Here is a 23,503-nt window from a genome sequence, read left to right on the forward strand (position 1 = left end):
ACTAGATAATAAAGTATTTTCACTAGATATAAATGGTTATAATTTCTACTACCCCATTTGACCTAATGGAAAATATAAATTATGAAAAAATAACACGAGGTTAAAGAGGAAATACAAAATAGTAACTTGTGCACAGCCAATCTAGGTTCAATCCTCAGCACTCTATATAGTCCCATGGAGCCCCACTGGCAGGGATCCCTGAGCACAGGCCAGTATGGCCCAAAATCCAAATTAAAAAAAAAAAAAAAAAACTGGGGCTGGAGTGATAGCACAGCGGGTAGGGCGTATGCCTTGCACGAGGTCGACCCGGGTTCAAATCCCAGCATCCCATATGGTCCCCTGAGCACGGCCAGGGGTAATTCCTGAGTGCAAAGCCAGGAGTAACCCCTGTGCATCGCCAGTATGACCCAAAAAGCAAAAAAAAAAAAAAAACTGGCCAGAGAATGGTGCTGGTGTACAGTAATGACAGGAGAGATCCCTCAGCAGAGAGCCAGGAAAAAGCCCTGAGCATCACTGGGGTGACTTAAAAACAAACAAAAAAGAAAAAAGTTAAATGACATTTGCATGTCACTAAATTTTTTTCTCAGATAGTCATTCTTTTAATGAGTGTCATTTATATTAACATTCAATGTTTGTACAATTTAGTAACTATTTTAAACTAATTTTATCGTCCTTTCGTTTTTTAATCTTGTTTTAATTTAGAAATAGAAAAATTCACAAATGTGCTTATATATAACACATATAAAAGCTAAAAAGCTCATCAGCATCCTCAAAATTCTTAATATAATGGGGGCCTGAGAGATAGTCCAATACCTGAGAATGCAGGAGACCGTGGTTTTCTCTCTCCTCCCTTTTTCCCTCCCTCACTCCTCCTTTCCTTTCCCCTCCCCCCCACTCTTTGGTTTCTGGGTCACAACCAGCAATGCTCAGGTTTTGTGCCGAGGTCTCCTGGCTCTGTGCTCAAGGATCACTCTTGGTGGGCTCTCAGAGGACCATACGTGGTGTTGGGGATCAAACAAGGTCAGCTACGTGGAAGGCAAAGCGCTCTACCAGCTATACTATCACTCCAGCCCCAGGTTCAATCTCTTGCACCACAAAGTTCCTAGACAGCCATGAGGAGAAACCCCAATTTAGAACACGGAGTTAACTTAGCACCACCAGATGTGGCAAAACAACCCCACAAAAAACAAACAAGCAAAACATGTATGTGGTGGGGTTCTGAAAAGACAAAGTCTGATGTGAGAAATGCAACACAGACAAATCTTTCAACACAGCAATTTCAAAACTAAGAAATGAGTCTGAAACGACAAAAAATATAATAAGCAAGAGGGATCACAAAATACTTCAAAGGAAAATGCACAATACATAAAATAGATCGGCCATGATTCAGAGTGGCATTGTCCTTCTCTACAGAAGGGAGCATAACACGACACACGCCATAACCATGTCGCCAGAACCCCATACCAGGCGGTTTCATTCAGGGCACCCCAGAGGAGGACCGGTGAGGCCCCTCCCAGCCCCGGCAGCCAAAAACCCCCAGGACTCAACCACTGCCAAGCTCATGGCCGCTCTCCACATGCTCAGGCCGAGCCTCACCCACAGTGAATGTGTTCCTGGACCCGTGAAATGCAACAATCTTCACACTCTTTCCTCTAAGGAAACTTTCTTGGAACATTTTCAGCAGTTTTTCGTAACAATACAAAATAAATTATTTCGGTTCTGCTTTGGGGCAGGGATTGGGATTCAGGATGAAAACATCTGAAATACAGTGATGGGAAGGTTTAATGGTGGTGGGATTGGTGTTCAAATATTAAATGTAATCAAATATGAACACTTTATAAAATAAGAAAGTGAATAAAAGAAAAAAAGCGATTTCTCAGCAGTTTTCTGTTTTTGATATACATTTCTTAAATAAAGTTGTCAGATTTATTCCTAAGCATTTAATGTTTTTCAAGGCTTCTATAATTTTTTTATTCTTTAATTGCTTGTTGCTAGAATATCTAAATACTAATAGTATTTGACTGTTGACCTTGTTCCGTCATTTACGAATAGAAGTAGTTTTATTTCTTCTTAAAAAAAAAAATTCAAGAAAAAAACTATCTCTACAGATTCCCTAGAAAATAATTATTTCATATTTCTTGTAGTTAATGCCAATAAATTTTAAAACTGGAGATAAAATGTAAAAAAAAGGTTTACTGAAATAGGTAATTAATAAACATATATTGTCTTAAAAATCACAAAATAAATAAAACCTTCTCACAAAGAGAACTCCAGGAATCCTGCTTTACGAGACTTTTCCCATAATTTAGAAATTTCCCTGCCTTACTTTCCCTTTTTTTTCTGTTTCTTTAAATAAAACTTTTACTGAATTGGAAAAAACAAAGATGAGAGCAAGGACAGAGCAATAAATAGTACAACAGGGAGGGTGCTTGCCTTGCATGCAGCCCCCTTCATCCCTCCACCTGTTGGTTCGATCCCCCGCATCCCATATGGTTCCCCAAGCCCACCAGGAGTAATCCCTGAGTAGAGAACAAGGAGTAAACTCTGAACACCAGCAGATATAGTCCCAAAACAACATCAAACAAAAATTATAAGAGGGATAGGGAGGTTAAAAAAAATAAATAACAGGAGAAATACAGTCATTTTTTAAAGCATAACCAAAAAAGAATGTAGAGTCACCCAAAGTTAACTAGAAAAATATGTAAGAGTAAGCATTGTAAACTATAATCATATTAACAGGTTATAGGAAAAAACTGCTATAAAAGTTTCAATAAAATTTACCATCCATTTAAGAAACTAGTAGTACAACAGAAACAGAAGGGAATTTCCTATATTTTCCTTAAAAGATTATCTAACAAAAATCTGCAGCATGCTTAAAGGTCAAATAGTGAAAACTTTCCCTTTGTGATCAGGAACAAGATAAGGATGTCCTCTATCATCACTTCTATTCAGGAATGTACTGGAGAGGTCCTAGCTAGGGAAGTAAGGCAAAAGAAAGAAATAAAAGGTGTAAGGATTGGCAGGAAAGAAACAAAACTCATTATTCACATATGACATGTCTGTGAATATAGAAAACAGAAAGTATCAATAGAGAAACTGTTAGAAATGAGTTGAATAAGACTGAGATAAAAATCAACTGCATTTCCATGTAAACATCACAGAAAACTGGAAAAATAATTTAAAACTGTCTCAAAAAAAAAATCAATGAAACATGAATTTCATTTCATACAAGTCCTCTCCAATGGAGAAGTTGTAGTAAAAGTTCATACAGATATATAAGAATAAAATATATAAAATTAGGGGCCAGAGATAGTACAGCAGGTGAGGCACTTGCTTTGGCAACAATTGACCCAGGTTTGATTCTCAGCATCCTACATGGGCCCTCAAGCACTACCAGGAATAATACCTGAGTGCAGAGCCAGGAATAAGCCCTGAGCATTGCCAGGTGTGACCCAAAAGCCAAATTAAAAAATATATATATAACTATATGAATTAATCATGATTTCAAGAATTCATTATTAGAAAAATATTGCTCCCCACACTGAATCCAAGTAATTTTAATGAAAATCATAACAGGGGGGCTGGAGCAATAGCACAGCGGGTAGGGCGTTTGCCTTGCATGCGGCCGACCCGGGTTCTAATCCCAGCATCCCATATGGTCCCCTGAGCACCGCCAGGGGTAATTCCTGAGTGAAGAGCCAGGAGTAACCCCTGTGCATCGCCGGGTGTGACCCAAAAACCAAAAAAAAAATCATAACAGGGCTGTGTTGATACTTAAGGATATATATGGAAATGCAAGGAATAACAGCCTAATACAGTCTCAAAAAAAAAAAACAGAATAAAACACCTCCTCTAATATAAACTAAGGCTTATTTAAACTATGTCAAGTGTGACAAGACAGTGGAATTTATAAAAATTTATCAATGGAGCAAAACATAAGAGATCATAAATAGACCCACACATACAGTTGATATATGGTATAGGGAGCAGGACAAAATTGAGAAAAGAATTTTTTTCATTGTTAGCGCTGGTCCACATGAATACAAGTAAAACTAAAGCATGCTTTAATATTATAGTCTTCACAAAATGCTAGCTAGTTGGTAATTACATACATGGCAACAATCATTTGAAGAATGACGTCAATTAAAATAAAACACTGATTATATCCTGGTAGGATTTATGTTAAGGAGAAGTGTCTTATGGTCAGTGTATCTTGGAAATGTCAGTATTTTACCTAGTAGTAAAAGCAAATAAGCAACTATGTTACTAAGACACCAAGATTTTTAGACTTAGCAGTATATAGATCAAGGGTAAGTAGAGAAATTTTCCTAAAGGAGAAATACCATTAGTTCCATGGGTAAGGGAAGGGGCAAATATCCAGAGTTGCTAATGGCTTACTCCTGCTTATGCTGAGGGCACCATACGCCATGCCAGAGATCAAACACAGGTTGGCCAAATGCAAACAAGTCTACTGTCCTATTGATTGACCTTAATTCCAATTTATCTTTGTTTGTTTGTTTTTTTAAAAAGAAGTCTTGTCCAGGAACCAGAAAGATAGTACAATAGGTAGGGCACCTGCCATGAACACAGCCAACCCATAGTCAATCCACAGCATCCTATACGGTCCCCTGAGCCTTCCAGGAGCAATTCCTGAGTGCAGAAGCCAGGAGTAACCCCTGAGCATCACTAAGTGTGGCCCCAAAACAAAGAAACAAAAAATGTCTTGTCCTTTCAAAATACCTAGAAAAATGAAGGTCAGCAGGCAGGCCAACAGTATCTAAATAGCAATTCCTATAGGAAAATAATTGCTTGATAAAACATCTGGGATGTGATAGTTTTAGGGCAGAAAATATTACCAAGTATTTCTCAAAATCCTTAACCAAATAAGTTTTAGAAGAATACTGAGATAATGTAAGAAAGATATACAAAACAAATGAAGAGGTAATCACTGACTGAAGATGAGAGAATAAGTACAGTGAGTTTGAGTACATTATAAAATATTTTAAAATGTAAAGAAGTTCAGATGATAATAAAATCCTCCCTGCCAATAATATGGTAAGTTTCACAGAATGCTAGAAACAAACTTGCCACTGTGGAATTGATAAAGAAGAGAATCAAGTCTTTATGACTTTCCTCTGAAAGACTACTTCAGGATAATCAAACACTTGACAAAATGTCTTATTTTCTAATAGTATAGCTAATAATAAGTACAGCCTAATTATCAAATCAGAAATCCACTGTCCGTCATCATTTGACCAGAGAACTTACTAGAATTTATTAGATATGGTCAACATCCATGAAAGCTAAAGTGAAAGGAAGATGAGAAATTTTAAATGGATTGATTATGCTGTTATCAACTATACCCTCTGAGCAATCCTGCATTACTAAAACTAAAACAAACTGTTACTCTTGAGAGATGATACAAAGTAATACTAGACTAGACCTAACTGACTGAAAATGTGATTAACTTCTCTATATAATTATTCTGAAATAAGAGACACGAGACAGGGGCTGAAGTAATAGCAGTGGATAGGGCGTTTGCCTTGCACGCCACAGACCCGGGTTCGATTCCCAGCATCCCATATGGTCCCCCAAACACTCCTGGGGTAATTCCTCATTGCAGAGCCAGGAGTTACCCCATGCATCCCCGGGTGCGGCCCAAAAAAAGAGAGAGAGAGAGAGAGAGAGAGATGAGACAAAAGAACATGCTATAGGATACGAATAGTCAATCAAATCCTAAATGTGAGAAATTCTACAAAAACCTATGACCCAGTTTTTTAAACAACTGAATTTAAAAAGATGTCAACTGATATAAAGAAAACTTAAGACAAGAATGCAATAATGGCTTTTGTTTAGATTCTATGACAGTTGCTAAAGTTGAGGGGAGGTGGTTCTAGATGAACGGAGGAAACTGAGCCTAGATATTAAGAGATATGAGGAATCATGCTTAGCTTTGTGCTCAGGTGTAGAGAAACAGTCCTTACCCGCTAGATATGCATAATGAAAGATTTACTAATGTAACTATATAATGTTCTCAGAATTTTTTTAAATACTACAGATTAATTCATAAATAGCTTGCACAATTATAAAGCGAATTATGTATGTGGGTAGGTGGCTGAGCAAACAAACATGAACAATTCTGTTATATTAATTCAAATTATGTGTGAAGGAAAAACAAGATTTTTAGAATATCTTCATGTTCTCAGAGGGTAGGATTCATTAAAAAAAACCACAAAATTGACAAAACAAAAAAAATACACCATACATAACTTACAAAAACTGTCTACTTTGCATTATTTTAGAGGTACTTACTGCTGGCAAAAGTGACTGCATATTTTGATTAGAATCTGCTATTGTAGCAAGGTAGACCAAATTTGTATGTAACATTTGCTGATACCTATAAAAAAAAATATATCGATATTAAAAACTTATTTTCTTCCTAGCTGCTTAAATAGACAAATTTCTAATTATTTTTCAAGTTAAAGACCTGTTACGTGACTATCAAAAGCATTTCAAGTTTTCCTAGTTCTTCTGTAATGCAGTTCCAAATACACTTGACCATTATGAACACAGATACTACCATGTGCAAGATACTGTTAAAGTCCCAGGGGTGTGGGGGAGGCACCGGTTGAACGGACTGGTGCTGAGACACTGTACACCTGAAACCCAATGATGAATGACTTTGTAATTTCACAGTGACCAAATAATTTTAAGTAACAATACAGTTTTGTATTGTAAACCATAATGCCCAGGGAGAGAGAGGGAGAGGCGAAGAGGGGGAGAGGGGGGAGAAAAGGGGAGAGGAGGAAAGAGGGGAAAGGGAGAAAAGGGGAGAAAGAGGGAGAGAGGGAGAGAGGGAGGAAGAAAGGAAGAGAGAGAGGGAGAGGGAAGGGGAAAGGGGAAGAGAGTGGAAAGAGGAAGGGGAGAGAGAGAGAGAGGGAGGGAGAGAGAGAGAGAAAGAGAGAAGAAAAGTGCCTTTCATAGAGGCAAGCTAGGGAATGGGGGTGGTGGCGGGAAGGAAACTGGGGACACTGGTGGTGGGAAATGCACACTGCTGAAGGGATGGTATTGGAACATCCTGTGACTAAAACCTAATCATGAACGACTTTGTGACCATGTATCTCACGATGATGAAAAAATATATATAAAAAATAAATACTTTGAAGTGATGATAAAAAGAGTATTTAATCAAGTTTTATGTACTCATATGTTTCATTTACTCCGTAAGCCAACATTTTAAGGTAAAAAAAATCCTATTTTCTAAGAATTTACCAAGAAAATTCTCATTTTCCTATTCGGAAAATTAGGAATTTTGCATAAAAAAAAACACTGACAAGAAAACAGAAATCAGAAAGGCTAACTGCTTAGCTCGTAAATCCAGCAATATGTACTGGTTCAACACTTATTATATTTGCTCTTTAAAAAAAAAAAAAGTGGGCTTCACCGAAGTGTCCTCTACAACAGAACCACAATCATGGCCTGCATTTGATTTTTTTAAAAAGATCTCAATGAGGGGGCTGGAGCGATAGCACAGCGGGTAGGGCATTTGCCTTGCACGCGGCCGACCCGGGTTTGAGTCCCAGCATCCCATATGGTCCCCCGAGCACTGCCAGGGCAGGATATTCTGGGTAGCTTGCCGGGTTCTCTGAGAGGGAGAACTAGACTATAAGCTTCCGGAACCTTTGTTTTATAGTCTCTGGATCTTGGCCGTTGATGGGATTACTCGGGGATGGGGACAGTTTGTGGGTGTGACCACCTAGCTACTGGAAAATGGGGGATCTGGGTGGAGGAGGTCCAGCCCCGATCCGAGCAAGCTTGGAGATCTCAGCCCCGGGTCCCGCACATATGGGTTCCTCTGCCGGTTCCTTCGTGTGTAAGGCTCGTCCGAGTATGTGGAGAGTGGTCTTTATGTACTCTGGAACCCAGCCACAGCCATGCTACAGGCCACAGTCAAACTACTCTGCTAAAATGTCATAAAGGAGGTAGTCTCTATGTTTTTCTCCTTCTGCTCCAGTAGCAATGACAAATTCATATATTCTAGTTTTTTCTACTGTCCATTTGTTACAACTCAGAACAAAGAAAATAATAGTATTCTCCAGTTGCAAAAGAAAAAGTATGTTAAAATATAAATAAAAGACAGGACAGCAACATCACTAAGAATTAACTTACCAAAAACATAAAAACATAAAGCAAATCTTCATTACTGGAGTTAAGAGGTTAAACATATCATTGTAATCATGCTTACAAATTAAGTCTTGCTAAGCCTCTCTTCATAACTTTAAAAATTAACTCAGATAAAACAGGATTAAAATTGCTAATGATCCAATTACTGACATTAGGAAATGCCCAAAATAAAAACTTAAAATTTGCATAAAATTATTAGGTTGTTTTAGAATTCCATTCGATATTAAAACACAAATTAATGAAAATCTGTTGAAAGCTTTAGTGAAGTATTCAAATACAGATCTCACAGGAAGTAATTTTCTCAAATATGCATCATATAAGGAAGCTAAATAAATTCATTATTGTGTTACTTTCTACTATTTCAGAAACAGCTACACTATTTTTTCTCCGTGAAAATACCTCATTAACAAGACTGCTTTTTATTTACTTTGTGCAGACATACTAGCATACAGATAATACACAGAAAACTGCATTATGTGTGCAACTTATTAGTCTGGATATAGACAAATACTCCTGATAACATCACCATAACCAACATACTCAACACTTCCCAGTTTTGTTTCCCTTTGTTTTCTTGTTGATGTTTTAAAACAAATCTAAGTAATGTTCCTCCACACAAATACACCATAGTTGCCCAGATTTTATTTAGTTTGTTACAGAGATCCTTACATAAACAAGGAACAGGAATTACTGTATTGTACTGAATTTTTTTTTTTTTTTTTTTTGCTTTTTGGGTCACACCCAGCGATGCACAAGGGTCACTCCTGGCTCTGCACTCAGAAATTACCCCTGGCGGTGCTCAGGGGACTATATGGGATGCCGGGAATCAAACTCGGGTCAGCCCTGTGCAAGGCAAACGCCCTACCCGCTGTGCTATCATTCCAGCCCGTATTGTACTGAATTATTCACTATGGTTAATTATGTTGAAATTCTTCAAAGAACACAAATAGGCACCACTAAAACATACAGCCTATCTCAAGGTCTCAATGAATACTCCCTTTTCAATTTATACTCAAATGAGATGTGCTGATCACTTTATAAAAAAAGAAATACAAAACCTGTATTAGTTTATATATGACCCCTTAAAAATATCACCACCAAGGGGCCAGAGAGATAGCATAGTAGGTAAGACATTTGCCTCCACAAGGCCAACCCAGGTTTAATTCCCAGTCCCCCATATATTTAGTGCCCTGAGCCCCTCAGGATCAATCCCTAAGTGCAGAGTCAGGAGGAATTACTGAGCACCACAGGGTGAGGCGCAAAAATGTATAAGCTGAGCATAGGACTCAGGACAGCCTGGGCGAGGCCAGGCACCACAGGGCCCTCCTCGGAACTACTGAACTACTGTCTTAGTTGGCTGAGAACCACAGGGTGTAGCTCTCAGCCTCCCATCACTGGGAAGTACTATCCATCATTTACTTTTTAGGTTTTAAAAGCCAAAGAGTAGACCACGAGGTAACTTAAAGGACACATTTTGCATACGGGAGCCCCAGGTTCCCCAGCCTGTGGTCCTCAGAGCACAGTAGGAGCAGGGCCTTTTGGTATGATCCAAATGGTAATAAGCTTATTCTAACATAATTCAAGATTAAAAGATGAAAAAAATAAACATTATATTCATATTCTTATGTAAGTTTCTATAATAGGTCACCTAAAAAGAAAATATATTTTATATTAAAAATTGTTTTTCTGGGCTGGAGCAATAGTACAGCGGGTAGGGCATTTGCCTTGCACGCAGCTGATCCAGGTTCGATTCCCAGCATCCGATATGGTTCCCTGAGTACCGCCAGGAGTAATTCCTGAGTGCAAAGCCAGGAGTAAGCCCTGTGCATCGCCGGGTGTGACCCAAAGAGGGAAAAAAAATCGTTTTTCTTTTTAAAGCAGGATAGCATATTGTGGGGGAGTGGGGGTGCCCAAGTGACAGTACGGTGGAGAGGGTATTTGCCTTGCACGTGGCCAACCTGGGTTCAATCCCCAGAATCCCACATGGTCTCCTCCCAGAACAACCAAGAGTAATTTCTAAGTACAGAGTCAGCAGAAACCCCTGAGTATTGATGGGTGTGGCACCAAAAATAAAGCTTAAAATATATGTATTTTTTATTCCATCAATCCTACACTTACCAATGAAACAATGTGCTCTTTTGATATACAGACATTATTTCTAAATTAATACATATGTTAGTGAAAGAAAACCAAACACATGAGCTAAGGCAAATAAAAGACATACTCAACATTTTTATGATTAATGATGGCAATGTTCTACTACTGAGATATTCCCAAATACCTTCTTTCTCTTTTGGAGGCCACATCTGATAGTACTCAGGGCTTACTCCTGGTTCTGTACTCAGGGACCCTTCTTGTAATGCTTGGGGCCCATATGCAGTGGTAAGAATCAAACGGGTGGTTGGGGCTGGAGTGATAGCACAGCGGGTAGGGTGTTTGCCTTGCACGCGGCCAACCCGGGTTTGATCCCCGGCATCCCATATGGTCCCTCAAGCACCGCCAGGAGTAATTCCTGAGTGCAGAGCCAGGAATGACTCCTGTGCATCGCCGGGTGTGACCCAAAAAGCAAGAAAAAAAAAATCAAATGGGTGGCTGGAGAGATAGTACAGAGGGTAGTGCATTTGCCTTGCATACAGCCGACCTGGGTTCGATTCCCAGCATCCCATATGGTCCCTGAGCACCACCAGGAGTAATTCCTGAGTCCAGAGCCAGGAATAACCCCTGAGCATCGCTGGGTGTGACCGAGAAAGAAAAAAAAAAATCAAACCTCGTCAGTTGCATGCAAGTATCTCAACCTTGTACTATCACTTCTGCACTAAAAACCCACTAATTACTAACATACTAAATGAGAAACAGTTGACCGAGAAAGAGTTAACTTCCCCAAATTCCACTAAAAGTGCCTACATGTATTTATTACTGTAATTACAAGATGAAAACAAGAAAGTCAGACTTCAGTTTTTAAAAGGAAACTACCTAGAAGCTGTGAAAGTTGTGTTTCAAGTCAACAGAATTGTAATTAATTTATAAGATAAAAACCATCTTCCTAACTAGAGGCTTAAATTAAATTTCTAGGGCAGGAGAGATAGTACAGAATAGCAGGTAGGACACTTGCCTTGCACAGGGCTGGCCCAGGTTCAATCCCCAGCATCCCATATAATATCCCCTACACTCCCAGCACCACTAGGAATAATTTCTGAATGAGAACCCAGGAGTAACCCCTGAGCACAGCCAATGAGACCCAAAATAAATTAAAATTTACCAAATTCCTTTACTTTATGATACATGATTCATTTTTCCTTAAAAACTAGAAGGGCTGGAGCAATAGCACAGCAGGTAGGGGATTTGCCTTGCATACGGTCAACCCGGGTTTGATTCCCAGCATCCCATATGATCCCCCTAGCATCACCAGGAATAATTCCTGAGTGCAGAGCCAGGAGTAACCCCTGTGCATCGCTGGGTGTGAACCAAAAAGCAGAAAACAAAACAAAACAAAAAAAAAACCTAAGAGTACTCTAAAATAATTGTCCTAAAGTAAGAACTATTGTAAGCAAGTATATAAATTCAGAAAACACTCAAACCAAGCACCACCTGAGTAATAAAAATTCTAACATTATCAGATTCTTTTTATTTTACTTGGAGGGTAGGGTTCGGCCCACATTCAGCTATGATCCGGGGTTACTCCTGGCTCTGGGCTCAGGAATTACTCCTGGAAGTACTCAGGGAACCACAGGTGAAGCCAAAGATCAAACCTGGGTCAGTCTTGTGCAAGGCAAATTCCCTCCCTGCTGTACTATATCTCTCTGGCCCCAAAAACTACCATTTAAAAGAAAATGGTAAGCATTTTAAAGGAAAAAACAAACATCTTAAAGGGAAAAAAATAAGTGATAAAACATCTTAAAGGGAAAGGATCTGTTTATAAAATCCCCACAAGTGATTCACTGAGTCCAAGATGTAAGCAGGAGACAGGGAAGAAAGCTGAGCATGACAAGAGCAATGCATACAAAGGCATTAGTGATGAAAAGCCCACTGCCTAGTTACTATGGCGATTGTTCTCAATTTACTAACTTTTAGTTTTCTAAAACACACCACTTTCACAAAAATATTGACACCAAGTTTTCAATGTAAAAGAAGACCATTTCAGCTAAAACTATTACTGTGTAAACAACTTAAACAGTGAACCATCAATTTCTCAAAGGTTGTCTTTTGTTGGTATTTTTCATTACTTTCTTTTTCTTTATTTTTTGGGTTTGGGTCACATCTGGCGATGCTCAGGGGTTACTCCTGCACTCAGGAATTACTCCTGGCAGTGCTTGGGGAATTATATGGGACATGGGGGATCAAACCCAGGTCAGCCATGTCCAAGGTGTCTTACATGCTCTACTATTTCTCTAACCCTTACTTTTTTTTTTTGCTTCTACTACTTTAATAAACTAGAACATTTATTAATGTTGAAAGAAATTTTATCTGAATTCACAAACTCTAGCAACTTGACAAGGAATACCTGAAGAACTCTATAAATGAAAATAAATTCATCTGTAGAACAGAGTTTAAGATTCTACCTAAAACAATTTAATCACTATTTGTACCAACTTAAGAAAATGAGGCTGAATATAATATTCAAAGAATAGGAGCAATAAATAATGAGCAAAACAGTATAAACTTCTGCTAATACAAGCTGGAAAAACAGATTCTAAATGGGAACACAGTACCACATAACTATTAATGGAGCACTGATAATACAATGCTTTAAGCATGGTACACCAAAGAACTTAATATATATTTAAAAGAATAATAGGAGTGGGTGAGATAGTAAAGCAAAGAAGTGCTTCGCCTTGCATAAGGTTTACCAGTTTCAATCCCAGGCATTCCATATGGTCCTCTGAGACCAGCCGGGACTGATCCCTAAGAGCACAACCTAGAGTGAGCATCCCCAGGTATGGCCAAACAAATCCCCCACAAAAAAAAAAAAAGTAATCAGACCCAAACTGAGGAGGACTCTACAAAACCACTGCTCTTTACTACTCAACTATGTCAACATCATGACAGAAGAAAAGTGCCATACTAATGTATATTCAAAAGACAACTAATGACAACATTTTAACCTGCACAGGATCCTAGAACTAAAAAAAAAAAAATATTTTGGGGACAAATAACAAACTCTAAGAAATGTCTGAATAGAACTGCGAGATAGTACAGGAGGTAAAGGCCTTTCCCTATACAACCCCAGAACCAAATATGATTCCCTAAGCACCAACAAGAATCACTCCTGAACAGAGAGCCAGGAAAAACACCTGAGCAGCACTGGGTGTGGCCAAGACCCTGCCTCCCAAAGACTCTAAAGATTAGATAATATAGTTTGCATTAATAAATTTAAGAATTATACTATTTAAGAATTTGTGCTTGTTTCCATGAAACACATCAATGCTACTAATGATAAGGAAGTCATATTTTCTTTTTCTGAAGGGGGTATTTTGAGCCCCATGCAGCAGTACTCAGGGGGTACTCTTGGCTCGGTGCTCACAAACCACTCCTGGAAGTGATTGAGGACCAAATTTGGTGCCAGGAACCAAAATGGGGTTAACTTCATGCAAGGCAAGACCCTCATCCCTGTAGTATCTCTCCAACCCCACGCTATAAGTGTATTCTAAAATATTTCAGAAAAAGAATACGGGTACAAAATCAATGACAAAGCTGGGGGCTGGAGAGATAGCACAGCGGGTAGGGCGCTTGCCTTGCACGCGGCCGACCCGGGTTCGAATCCCAGCATCCCATATGGTCCCCTGAGCACCGCCAGGAGTAATTCCTGAGTGTAGAACCAGGAGTAACCCCTGTGCATCACCAGGTGTGACCCAAAAAGCAAAAAAAAAAAATCAATGACAAAGCAAATGGGCTAATGTTACTATTTGACTGATTTCAGAGAAGGAGCCTTAAATTTTTTCAGAGAAACAAAATTTTTTATTCTTAATATTTTGTTTTTTAAACATTTTGGGAGGGAGAGGTGGTTGATGCATACCCAGTGGTGCTTAGGGCTTACTCCTGACTGTGCTCAGGGATCACTCCTGGCAACACTTGTGTGACCATATGCAGTATTGTGGATCAAACCAGGATCCACTTCATGTAAGGCAAGAGGCTTTATGCCTGAATTACCGTCGGCCCTGGGGCTGAAGCGATAGCACAGCGGTTGGCCTTTCACCCAGCCGACCCGTGTTCGATTCCTCCGCACCTCTCGGAGAGCCCGGCAAGCTACCGAGAGTATCACACCCTCACGGCAGAGCCTGGCAAGCTACCCGTGGTGTTTTGGATATGCCAAAAACAGTAACAATAAGTCTCAGAATGAGAGACGTTACTGGTGCCCGCTTGAACAAATCGATGAGCAACGGGATGACAGTGACCGTCAGCCCACACAGCAACTTCTCCTTATGCTATCTTTTTTTAGGGGGCTCTGAAGAACTTCCCAAGAAATGCTTGGGGGGGGGGGCCATCCACAACAGTGGCTGTCAGTGCCATGCGGTTCAATGCTCAGTCTGACATGGCAATGCCCAAGCCATAGTGGTGAAAAGGAGCCACCACAACCATACCTGGTGGCACTGTCTGGGATTCGCACAGCCAGATCTGTCTCCAGCCCTCTTAAATATCTTACAGCCCATTTTGTACCATTGGGTTTTTCTTTTTTTTTTTTGTACTATCTTGAAGTTTTATTTTAAAAAGAAAAATTCTTTCAATTATTTTATAAAATAAAATTTTATAAATGAAACCACTTTTCATTAACCAGATGATATAGTTATTTAATTAATATAAATTGCTGGCACAGGTGATTAAAAATCAAATCTCCAGGGCCGGAGAACATAGCACGTAGGGCTCTCGCCTTGCATGCAGTCAAGCTGGTTGGATCCCGGGCACCCCATATGGTCCCTGAGCCTGCCAGGAGTGACCTCTGAGCACCAAGCTAAGAGTAAGCCCTGATCACTGCCAGGTATGGCCCAAAAACAAAAAATAAAAACAAAAAAAAATTACGTCTCTGAAATCTGGAAGGCAGAAAGCAAACTAACAAAAAAAAAATCATGACCTGCTCTCAAACCGATGAAACCCTTGAACACTAGCTTGTCTGTTTCTTTGCTTGACTCTTTCCACTGTTCTCTCTTTAATTTGTACTTCTCCCTCTTGCCCCTCACATCTTTCTAAATACATTTCAACAGGGGCCAAAGCAATAGTACAGTGGGGAGGGTGTTTGCCTTGCCTAGTGCTGGCCCAGTTTCAATCTCAAGTATGCCATATGGACCCCTGAGCACCACCAGAATAATTCTTGAGTGCAGAGCCAGGAACTACCCCTGAGCATCACCAGGGCCCCAAAACCAGAAATAAATGCAAATTAAGTTTAGTAATACTAACCTATAAATAAAACATCTATCTAAAGATGTTAACACAGATCTAATCTCATCATAGGAAAATGTTAGGTAAGTAGTTACTAGACTGTTGACAGCAGCTGTCCAGTGAAAAGAGCTGAGAATGGGAAATAAAGAGTAACACTGTTTCCTTCTTCGCTTATCAAGGGATCTCAAAGAGAAGGGCTGTGAGAATCACCTTGGCTGGGAAATAAGCTCATGGTTTATTTTCAGGCAGGTACTTCTAAGGCACTGAGCAATCCTCTGGGCGCCAAAAAGGTCATTTTTAACCTCTAAAATTTTAATACTTTGACTTTTTTTTGTCATGACCATGTAATATTTCAATTCAAATATAATTTTAATAAATAGGGAAAAGAATAGAAACTCAAAAAAAAAAACCAGAAGAGAGAGAAAGGATGAGTAAAGGTTAACAAGCAAACAGCAAAGCATGAGAATGATGTCTAAGAAAAGGTACGGCTGGAGTCAGAGACAGTACAGCAGGTACAGAACAGCGTCCAGGTCCAATCCCTGGCATCCCTTCTGGTACCCAAGCCCCACCAGGAATGATCTCTGAGCACAGAGCAGGAGTAAACCCTGAGTGCAGTCAGGTGTGGGCCTCCCCACCTAAAAAAAAAAAGTTAAGAAGAGAAAAGCTACAGTTGCAAGGAAAATATGAGACATATTGGGAAGATAATGTCCTAAAATAAATATTAAAATAAATTTTAAATTGACAGCAAAATAATCTACTGTCTAATACAGTAGATCACCAAACACTAAAATATAGCTAGTCCAAGATGATGTTTTACAGATATGAAGGTAATCTGGCGGTAACATCTTTCAGCACACAGAGTGACAAGGTTTCAGCTGACCCAGCAACCCTTCCTTCCCTACCTCTCCATGTGCAGACAGTGCTCCCCAAATAGAGATAATTCTAATGCACATATAAGAGCAGCTATACCTTCTGGCCCCCGCCCCCAAACCACTACTACTGAATCTCTAAATACGCTTTCAAAACATTGTTAGTTTTCAAAGAATGTCAAAGACCTTATTATAAAACAATGAAATGCAGGGACAGAAAATAAAGTGCAAGTCACATGCCTCAAATACAGCAGACACAACTTTGGCGCCTAAGCACAGCCAAGAATAAATGCTGAGCACAGAGCCAGGAGTAAACGCTGAGCACTACAGCAGTTGGTTCAACAACAAAAAAGAATGCAAACAAGGGTTGGAAAAAATAATACAGGGGTTAAAGCACTTGCTTACAACACAGCCAACCCTGATTCAATCCCCACCAGCACCACGAGTGATCCCTGAGCACAGATCCATTAGCACTCCCAGCTACCCCCAAAATAAATAAGCAAAAAAAAGCCTTTTGAGCCAGAGAGATAGTATAGGAATAAGCACTTTGCCTTGCATGTGGCCAACCCAACTCAACTGCCAACATTAAATATGGTCCCCTGCTAAGCACTATCGAGAGTGACCCTGAGCACAGCAGCCGGAGTAAACCCTGAGCACAGCCGGGTATGGCCCAGCAAAAAAAAAAATAAAATAATGCACAAAATCTTAATATTCTTATATTACATATTGCAATATTATTTTGAAAATAATGGGTCAAGCTATAAAAATGAGAATTTCACCTTTATCTTTTCAGTTAATGTGCCTATCAGCATATGTAAAATTACATAAGGGGCTCAGATATTTCTACTGGAAATTTAAAAGCAGTCTGATAGTCAATTTGTTCTACATCAGCTTCTATTACTTCAGATACACCACTTCAAAATAACAGCTGGGTTCTTGTAAAGGATAGCCAAATCTCTCTTTAGTAGGCCTAAGTTTTTCCACAGTAAATGGGTGTAACTACCCTATATAAGATTCCACACATCAGGAGTAAAAAAGAAGAAAAGTATATATAGGGGCTGGAGTGATAGCATAGCGGGTAGGGCGTTTGCCTTGCACTCGGCCAACCCGGGTTCAAATCCCAGCATCCCATATGGTCCCCTGAGCACTGCCAGGAGTAATTCCTGAGTGCAGAACCAGGAGTAACCCCTGTGCATCGCCAGGTGTGACCCAAAAACCAAAAAAAAAAAAAAAAAGAAAAAGAAAGAAAGAAAAGTATATATAAAAAAAAAAAAATTAGGGCTGGAGATTATACAGCGGGTAGGGTACATGCCTTGCACATGGCCAAGCTAGGTTCGATCCCCAGCATCCCATATGGCCCGAGACAGCCAGGAGTGATTTCTAAGTGCAGAACCCTGAGTAATACCTGAATACCACTCAGTATGGCCCAAAAACAAACAAACAAAAAAAAAAAATTTTATACTGTTTGTATATTTGAAACAGCATTATTCATAATAACCAAGAAGTAGACACAACCTAAATATCTATTACTGACAGATAAAAAGCACTATAAGGACAGTTTATATGTATAAGTAGTATATGCATCTGTTTAAGTAAAATGTCCACAACAGACAGACCTACCCCAAACAAGCAGAATAGTGGTTGCACGCAGATAAGAGATTGAGAGGTGAAAATGGAAAATGACTGCCTATGATATAAGAGTTTCTCTGGAGGAAAAGAAGGTTCAAAAGTTTACTGGTAATGACAGTACAAATGTATGAGTATCTAAAAACTGTGCAATCATACATCTGAGAGTAAGTGAATCCTAATATGTATGAGTTATATCTCATTAAAACTCTTATTTATGGGTCAGAGAGACAGCTCATTGCGCTAGGCACAAGTTTTACAATCCAGGAGAACTGAGTTGGATCCCCAGCACCACCAAAAGTAACTTTGAGCAGAGACCAAAGTAGACCTGAGCACTTGTGGATGTGGCCCCTCCAAAGAACACAGTAAAATTGTTGTTTTAAAAAAGATGAAAAACTGTTATTCACATGGTGGCAGGGCAGACTGGAGTGGGGTTTGTTTGTGTGTTTTAGGAATTAAGCCAGATCTTGGACATGTAAGGCAAGTGCTCTAGCACCAAGCAGTATATATAACAAACACCTCCAATAAAACTGTTATTACAAAGAAAAGTAAAAAATTGAGCAGCATAGAAAAATGACTTCAAAAAATATTTTTCATATCAATCTTACTGAGAACACTCTGAAGTCTTTCCTTTGTTCTGATAGTCCATTATACATTGAATAAGATGGTTATTTTCATCCAACATCTGAAATGAAATAAAGAAAAAGTTCACTGTAAATCAGGTGCATTAATATAAAAGTTTTTTCGACTCTTCAGATATCTAGGAATACTTATAACTGAATCCACTCTGGTCTTTTTAATATACCACAAACCATCATTGGAATACCACATTTAACCAGTAACTTTTTCTTTGTTTTTTTGCAGGAAGAGGGGGTGCCTCCCAGTGGCATTCAGGAGACCCTGGGCCCCTCCCAGTAGTTGTCAGCAAATGGTATAGCAGTTCAGTGCTACAATCGATGGATTGAGGGGGCTAGAAAGGAGTCGTCACATACTGACAGAGCTGGGGACCTCCAGAGCTGCAGCCTGCAACAGTCAGGGTACCATGTGTGCCAAGGTTATGTGAATCCAAGGTAGGCACTTGAACCCGTACACCATGTCTCCAGGCCCAATCATTTCGTTTTTAACACCTCTATTCCTATTATATGCCTTATAAAATTATCACCTAAAGTTCAGAAGGGAAAATTTGATAAGAATTGGTAGTAGTAAAAAAAAATTCCATCCTCAGGGCTGGAGCAATAGCACAGCGGGTAGGGCGTTTGCCTTGCATGCGGCCAACCTGGGTTGGAATCCCAGCATTCCATATGGTCCCCTGAGCACCGCCAGGAGATTCCTGAGTGCAGAGCCAGGAGTAACCCCTGTGTATCGCCAGGTGTGATGCAAAAAGCAAAAAATAAATAAATAAATAAATTCCATCCTCCATAACGAATAGATGAAAATGTCTGCCGAGAAGGCTTGAGGAGATACTTTGCTAGTTTACAAGTTTATGGGGCCCAGAAGATAGTTCGGAGGGCAAGGTGTTTGCCTTGCATGCCATCCACTAGTGTTTGATGGCAGCATCACAAATGCTCCCCTGAGCACCACCAGGAGTGATCCTGGAGCACAGAATCAAAAGCAAGCCCTGAGCATTACCAGATGTTGAAAAAAAAAAAAAAGGAACAGGTCTACACAGTGTGGTTTTGTGATCCTCCAAATGTGGAACAAATCAACTACAATAATATCTATGCAGGTATACTTACTGCACGCGTTGAGCTTACCCTTTAATTATGCTGTCCCAAAAGTTTAAAAACAAAAAGCAGATATATTTATCACCTACAACAATTCAAAGCAACATTAGCTTTGAGAGTTAATAATTCATTTGTGCAAAAATGTCATTGAGGACAGAGTTCTAATGAAGCAGTTTTAAAAGACCAGTTTGCTTTACTTCTAGTTCTGCTAAACTGTACAAAGCATTAAAAATTTCAGGGTTTCAAGGGGCTGGAGAGATAACACAGGAGTTAAGGCACTTGTCCTGCATATGAAGGACCTTGGTGTGATTCCTGGCACCACATGGTCTCCTAACACAGCTGAAAGTGACCACAGCACTGCCAGCAGCAACCCCAGTTCCACAGAAAGTCGCACAAACCCCAAAATAAATGAATTTTAAAATGCAGAACTTCTAATGTAACTGTGAATTTTTAACTTGCTGGAGAAAAGTACACGCTCTTCCAAAAAGGCGGTTACTTCTCAAACATTATCACTGGATGCCGAAACAATCTCTCCCAAAAAAATATGTTAGTCCTCTCTTCAGTCTAACGATTTAACATATTTCCTCAGCATATCCCGCTAACAAACGTCACCCTTATATTATGTCTCATCTCTAACGTCATGCCCTCACACTGTAAAATGAGACACTTAAATTGACTGGTTAGAACGGAAAACAGTCAGCATCCCCCTAATAGATGAACTGACTTGAGCATGAAAGAAAAACTGAAGAGAAAAAGAAAAACTCAGAACTTCTCCACGTTCAAACATAAAAAGACAACGCCAAGGCGTGAGCCGCTCTGGAAACATGCTCTGCATCTGTGGGCTTAGGAGTCGCTTCCCAGGCAGGAGACTTCGCCGGGTGCGCCGCAGGAAAGCGGTGCAGTTCCAGGCGCTGCCAATCCGATTCATTCAAAAAAGATTAAAGCAACAGTTGGGCAAATGTCAAATGCCACACACCGGAGCGCCTGACAGTTAAACAGAAACCGCGTAAACCTAAATCAAAAGGGCAGGCGACGGTGCCGGGGAAGGGTGGTAAAAGTTGACTCCCTCTCTCTCTTCCAGTTTCATCCCTGCTCCCGAGCACAAAAACAAAACGGAAACACTGAAGGTAAACCGCTAAGTTCACAGCTAGCAACTTGTCCCAGTCCAGGGGGCTCGCGTGCAGACGGCCCCCCTCGCCCGTCGGCAAGCCGGGGCCGAGAACAATGAAGAACCTTTGTGTGTGTGCCCGACTGGCAGGAACCCGGCCCCGACGGCGCCCGCACTGCCCCCGCGTCGATTGCACCACTCCGGTCACCGGCGGCCACGCTCGCCGCGTCTCCCGCCCGCCGACGGCCCGCGCCGCGCGCCCGCGCCCACCGGCCACTGTACAGCAGGAGACCGGGCAGGAGGGACTCCCGGACCGGCTCTGGGGCTCCCGGGGCAAGCCCGGACCCTCGGGGACCTCCTCCCTCTTCCGCCCTCGGAGGGACGCCCCCCACTCCCCGCCCCCCGACCCCCAAGTTCTCCGGAGGACGCCTCCACAACTCGGCTGGGAGTTTGCCGCGCGGCGGAGGGCGGCGACGAGAACTCGGGCCGCCCCGCTCGGCCGGGCTGGGGGCCGCGGGGAGGCGGCGGGGCGGGGCGCGGCGGGGCGGCCCCCCAGCAAGCCCGGGACGCGGCGGCGGGGGGCGCCGGGCCCGACTCGCCGCGCGCGCCCCGCCGCCCGGACGCGCCCCATCCCTGGAGAAACCGGCCGGCGCTCCCGGGGGGCTTTTGTGCCGGGGAGCGCGGCGCCCCGACGCGCGAAGGGCGCCGCGGGAGAACCGGTTCGCCCTCTCGCGCCCGCCGCGCCGACGGCAGCCCGGGGCTCGCGTTCCCACCCGCAGGCCCGCCGCCGCCGCCCCCGGCCCGGCCGCCGCCCGGCGCTCGCTCCCCGGGGCGGGAGGGGCTCGGGCATCCCCGGCCGCGCGGCCTTTCACCTTCTGGATCGCAGCGGGGGTGATTTCCCCTTTGCCGCGCTGCCTCGGGGCCGCGAACGCCACCGACATGTTGCCGCCGTCACCACTCTGGGCAAGTCCCGGGCGCTCCCCGAGAACGGCAAAGTGGGGGTGGGGGGGCGGGGGGGCGGGCTGAGGGGGGCGGGGAGAGACGCCGGCCGCTCGGGCCGAACCACCGGGGGAAGCGGGCGGGGGGGATGCTCCAGGGCCGCCCGCGCCGCCCGCCGGGCCGGCCGGAGAGCACAACGCGCGCCCTCGAAAGGCCTCTTCCGACGTGTCAGTCGCACCCGCGGGCCCGGGGGCCGCCCCGACTCTCCGGCCACCGGCCGCACACCCACCTCCCCGTGCCCGCTCCCCCCCCCGGCCCTCCGCGCTCTTGGTAGCGCCGCGCCCCAGTCCTCCCTCCGCTGCCGCGATTCAGGAAATGGTCCCGCCGCCGCGGGAGACGGAGAGGCTGGGACGGCCCCAGTCACAGGAAATGCGAGCAGCGCGCCGGCCCGCCCCCTCGGCGCCGCGGCAAAGTGGCTCCCGCCGCCCCGCCGCCCGCCGCGCTCGCCCGCCCGCGCCTTCAGCCGCTCCAGCGTCAGCCTCGGCCCTCCCGGGGGCACCGGGGGGCACCGGGGAGCTTCGGCCAGAGGAGCCCGCGCTCGCTGAGCGCCCATTCGCTGGTTTGAACGGCTCGGCGACGCCCCGAAAGCGCACCTCGCGCGCGCGCCCCCCGAGGGATGCGGAGCGCTTGGCCAGTGAGCGTGACCCCCGAGTCCGCACACCTAGGCTGTGTCCGGTGTGCGGGGCTAGTTGGCCAACTTGCCTATTGCACCCGGAAAAGGCGTGCAGCACCGGCAACAAAACCCCAGCAGCACTGTGCGCCCCTGGCAATCAACGCTCTCTTTCTTCTCCAACTCTATATAATTGTGTGTGTGTGTGTGTGTGTGTGTGTGTGCGCGCGCGCGCGCGTGTGTGTGTGCGCGTGTGTGTGCGCGCGCGCTCCCTCATCCAACTCCCTTATCCAACTATAACTGTGTCAACGCTCCCTTTCTTCTCCAACTCTGTATAACTGTGTGTGTATGTGTGGTAACGCTCCCTTTCTTCCCCAACTCTATATAATAGCGTGTCTAGACCCCAAGCTACCAAACTTCCGATTCGAGGGAATAAACTTTCTGATTCTGAAAGGAGCATAGGCAAATGTAAATACCGGTCCAGTGTGGGTGGGTAGCTTTCTATCAGTTTAGGCTTTGCTTTAATACAAAGTTTATCTACAGTATCGCTTAGCATTTATGGAGGCTCAAAAGCAACACCTCGATTTAATTAAGTATCAAAATGCATACTTTTTATAAAGTGTAGGTTTCTAAAATAAAAGCCACTAAAAAGGGTCATGATTTTGGTTCATTTGACAAACATTCTATGGGCTCAACTTCATGCTGGACACCTAGGATACATGTGTAAACAAACAGGATTTTCTATTCTCATGGGCTGGCTGACTGGAAACGAGTAAATACATGATATGGATGAAGTTGTTAAGGAAGATTACCAAACAAGAGACTTAGAAAGGTGCACTCCCACTTATGTTTAGTCTGAGACCTATACAGACTAAAAGACTCCAACCATAGTAAAAATAAGATTTTATAACCCTAATGCTAGTTATTTTTGTGAATGTTGTTCACTGTCCTAAGCCTTGAAACATTGCGATTAGAAGGAAAGTTCTACTGAACTCATAACAGAACACCTGGC

General features: G+C 42.6%; 1 protein-coding gene across 4 annotated transcripts in view; it reads right to left on the reverse strand.

The window, feature by feature from the left end:
- SS18 (SS18 subunit of BAF chromatin remodeling complex) overlaps positions 1 to 21,907 on the reverse strand; it is a 68,368-nt gene extending 46,461 nt beyond the window's left edge. For 2 of the 4 annotated variants that reach the window (XM_055127996.1, XM_055127995.1), the window contains exons 1-3: positions 21,755 to 21,907; positions 18,659 to 18,735; positions 6,313 to 6,397 (exon numbers count right to left, since the gene is read on the reverse strand). In XM_055127996.1, the coding sequence (XP_054983971.1) occupies positions 6,313 to 6,397; positions 18,659 to 18,735; positions 21,755 to 21,823 (231 nt within the window). In that variant the 5' untranslated portion in view covers positions 21,824 to 21,907. The remainder of the gene's footprint in view (positions 1 to 6,312; positions 6,398 to 18,658; positions 18,736 to 21,754) is intronic. The other 2 variants (XM_055127994.1, XM_055127993.1) reach the window with 1 other exon arrangement.
- Between the last annotated feature and the right edge of the window lie 1,596 nt (positions 21,908 to 23,503).

This window comes from Sorex araneus, chromosome 2 (assembly GCF_027595985.1).
Source record: "Sorex araneus isolate mSorAra2 chromosome 2, mSorAra2.pri, whole genome shotgun sequence".
NCBI lineage: Eukaryota > Metazoa > Chordata > Mammalia > Eulipotyphla > Soricidae > Sorex > Sorex araneus.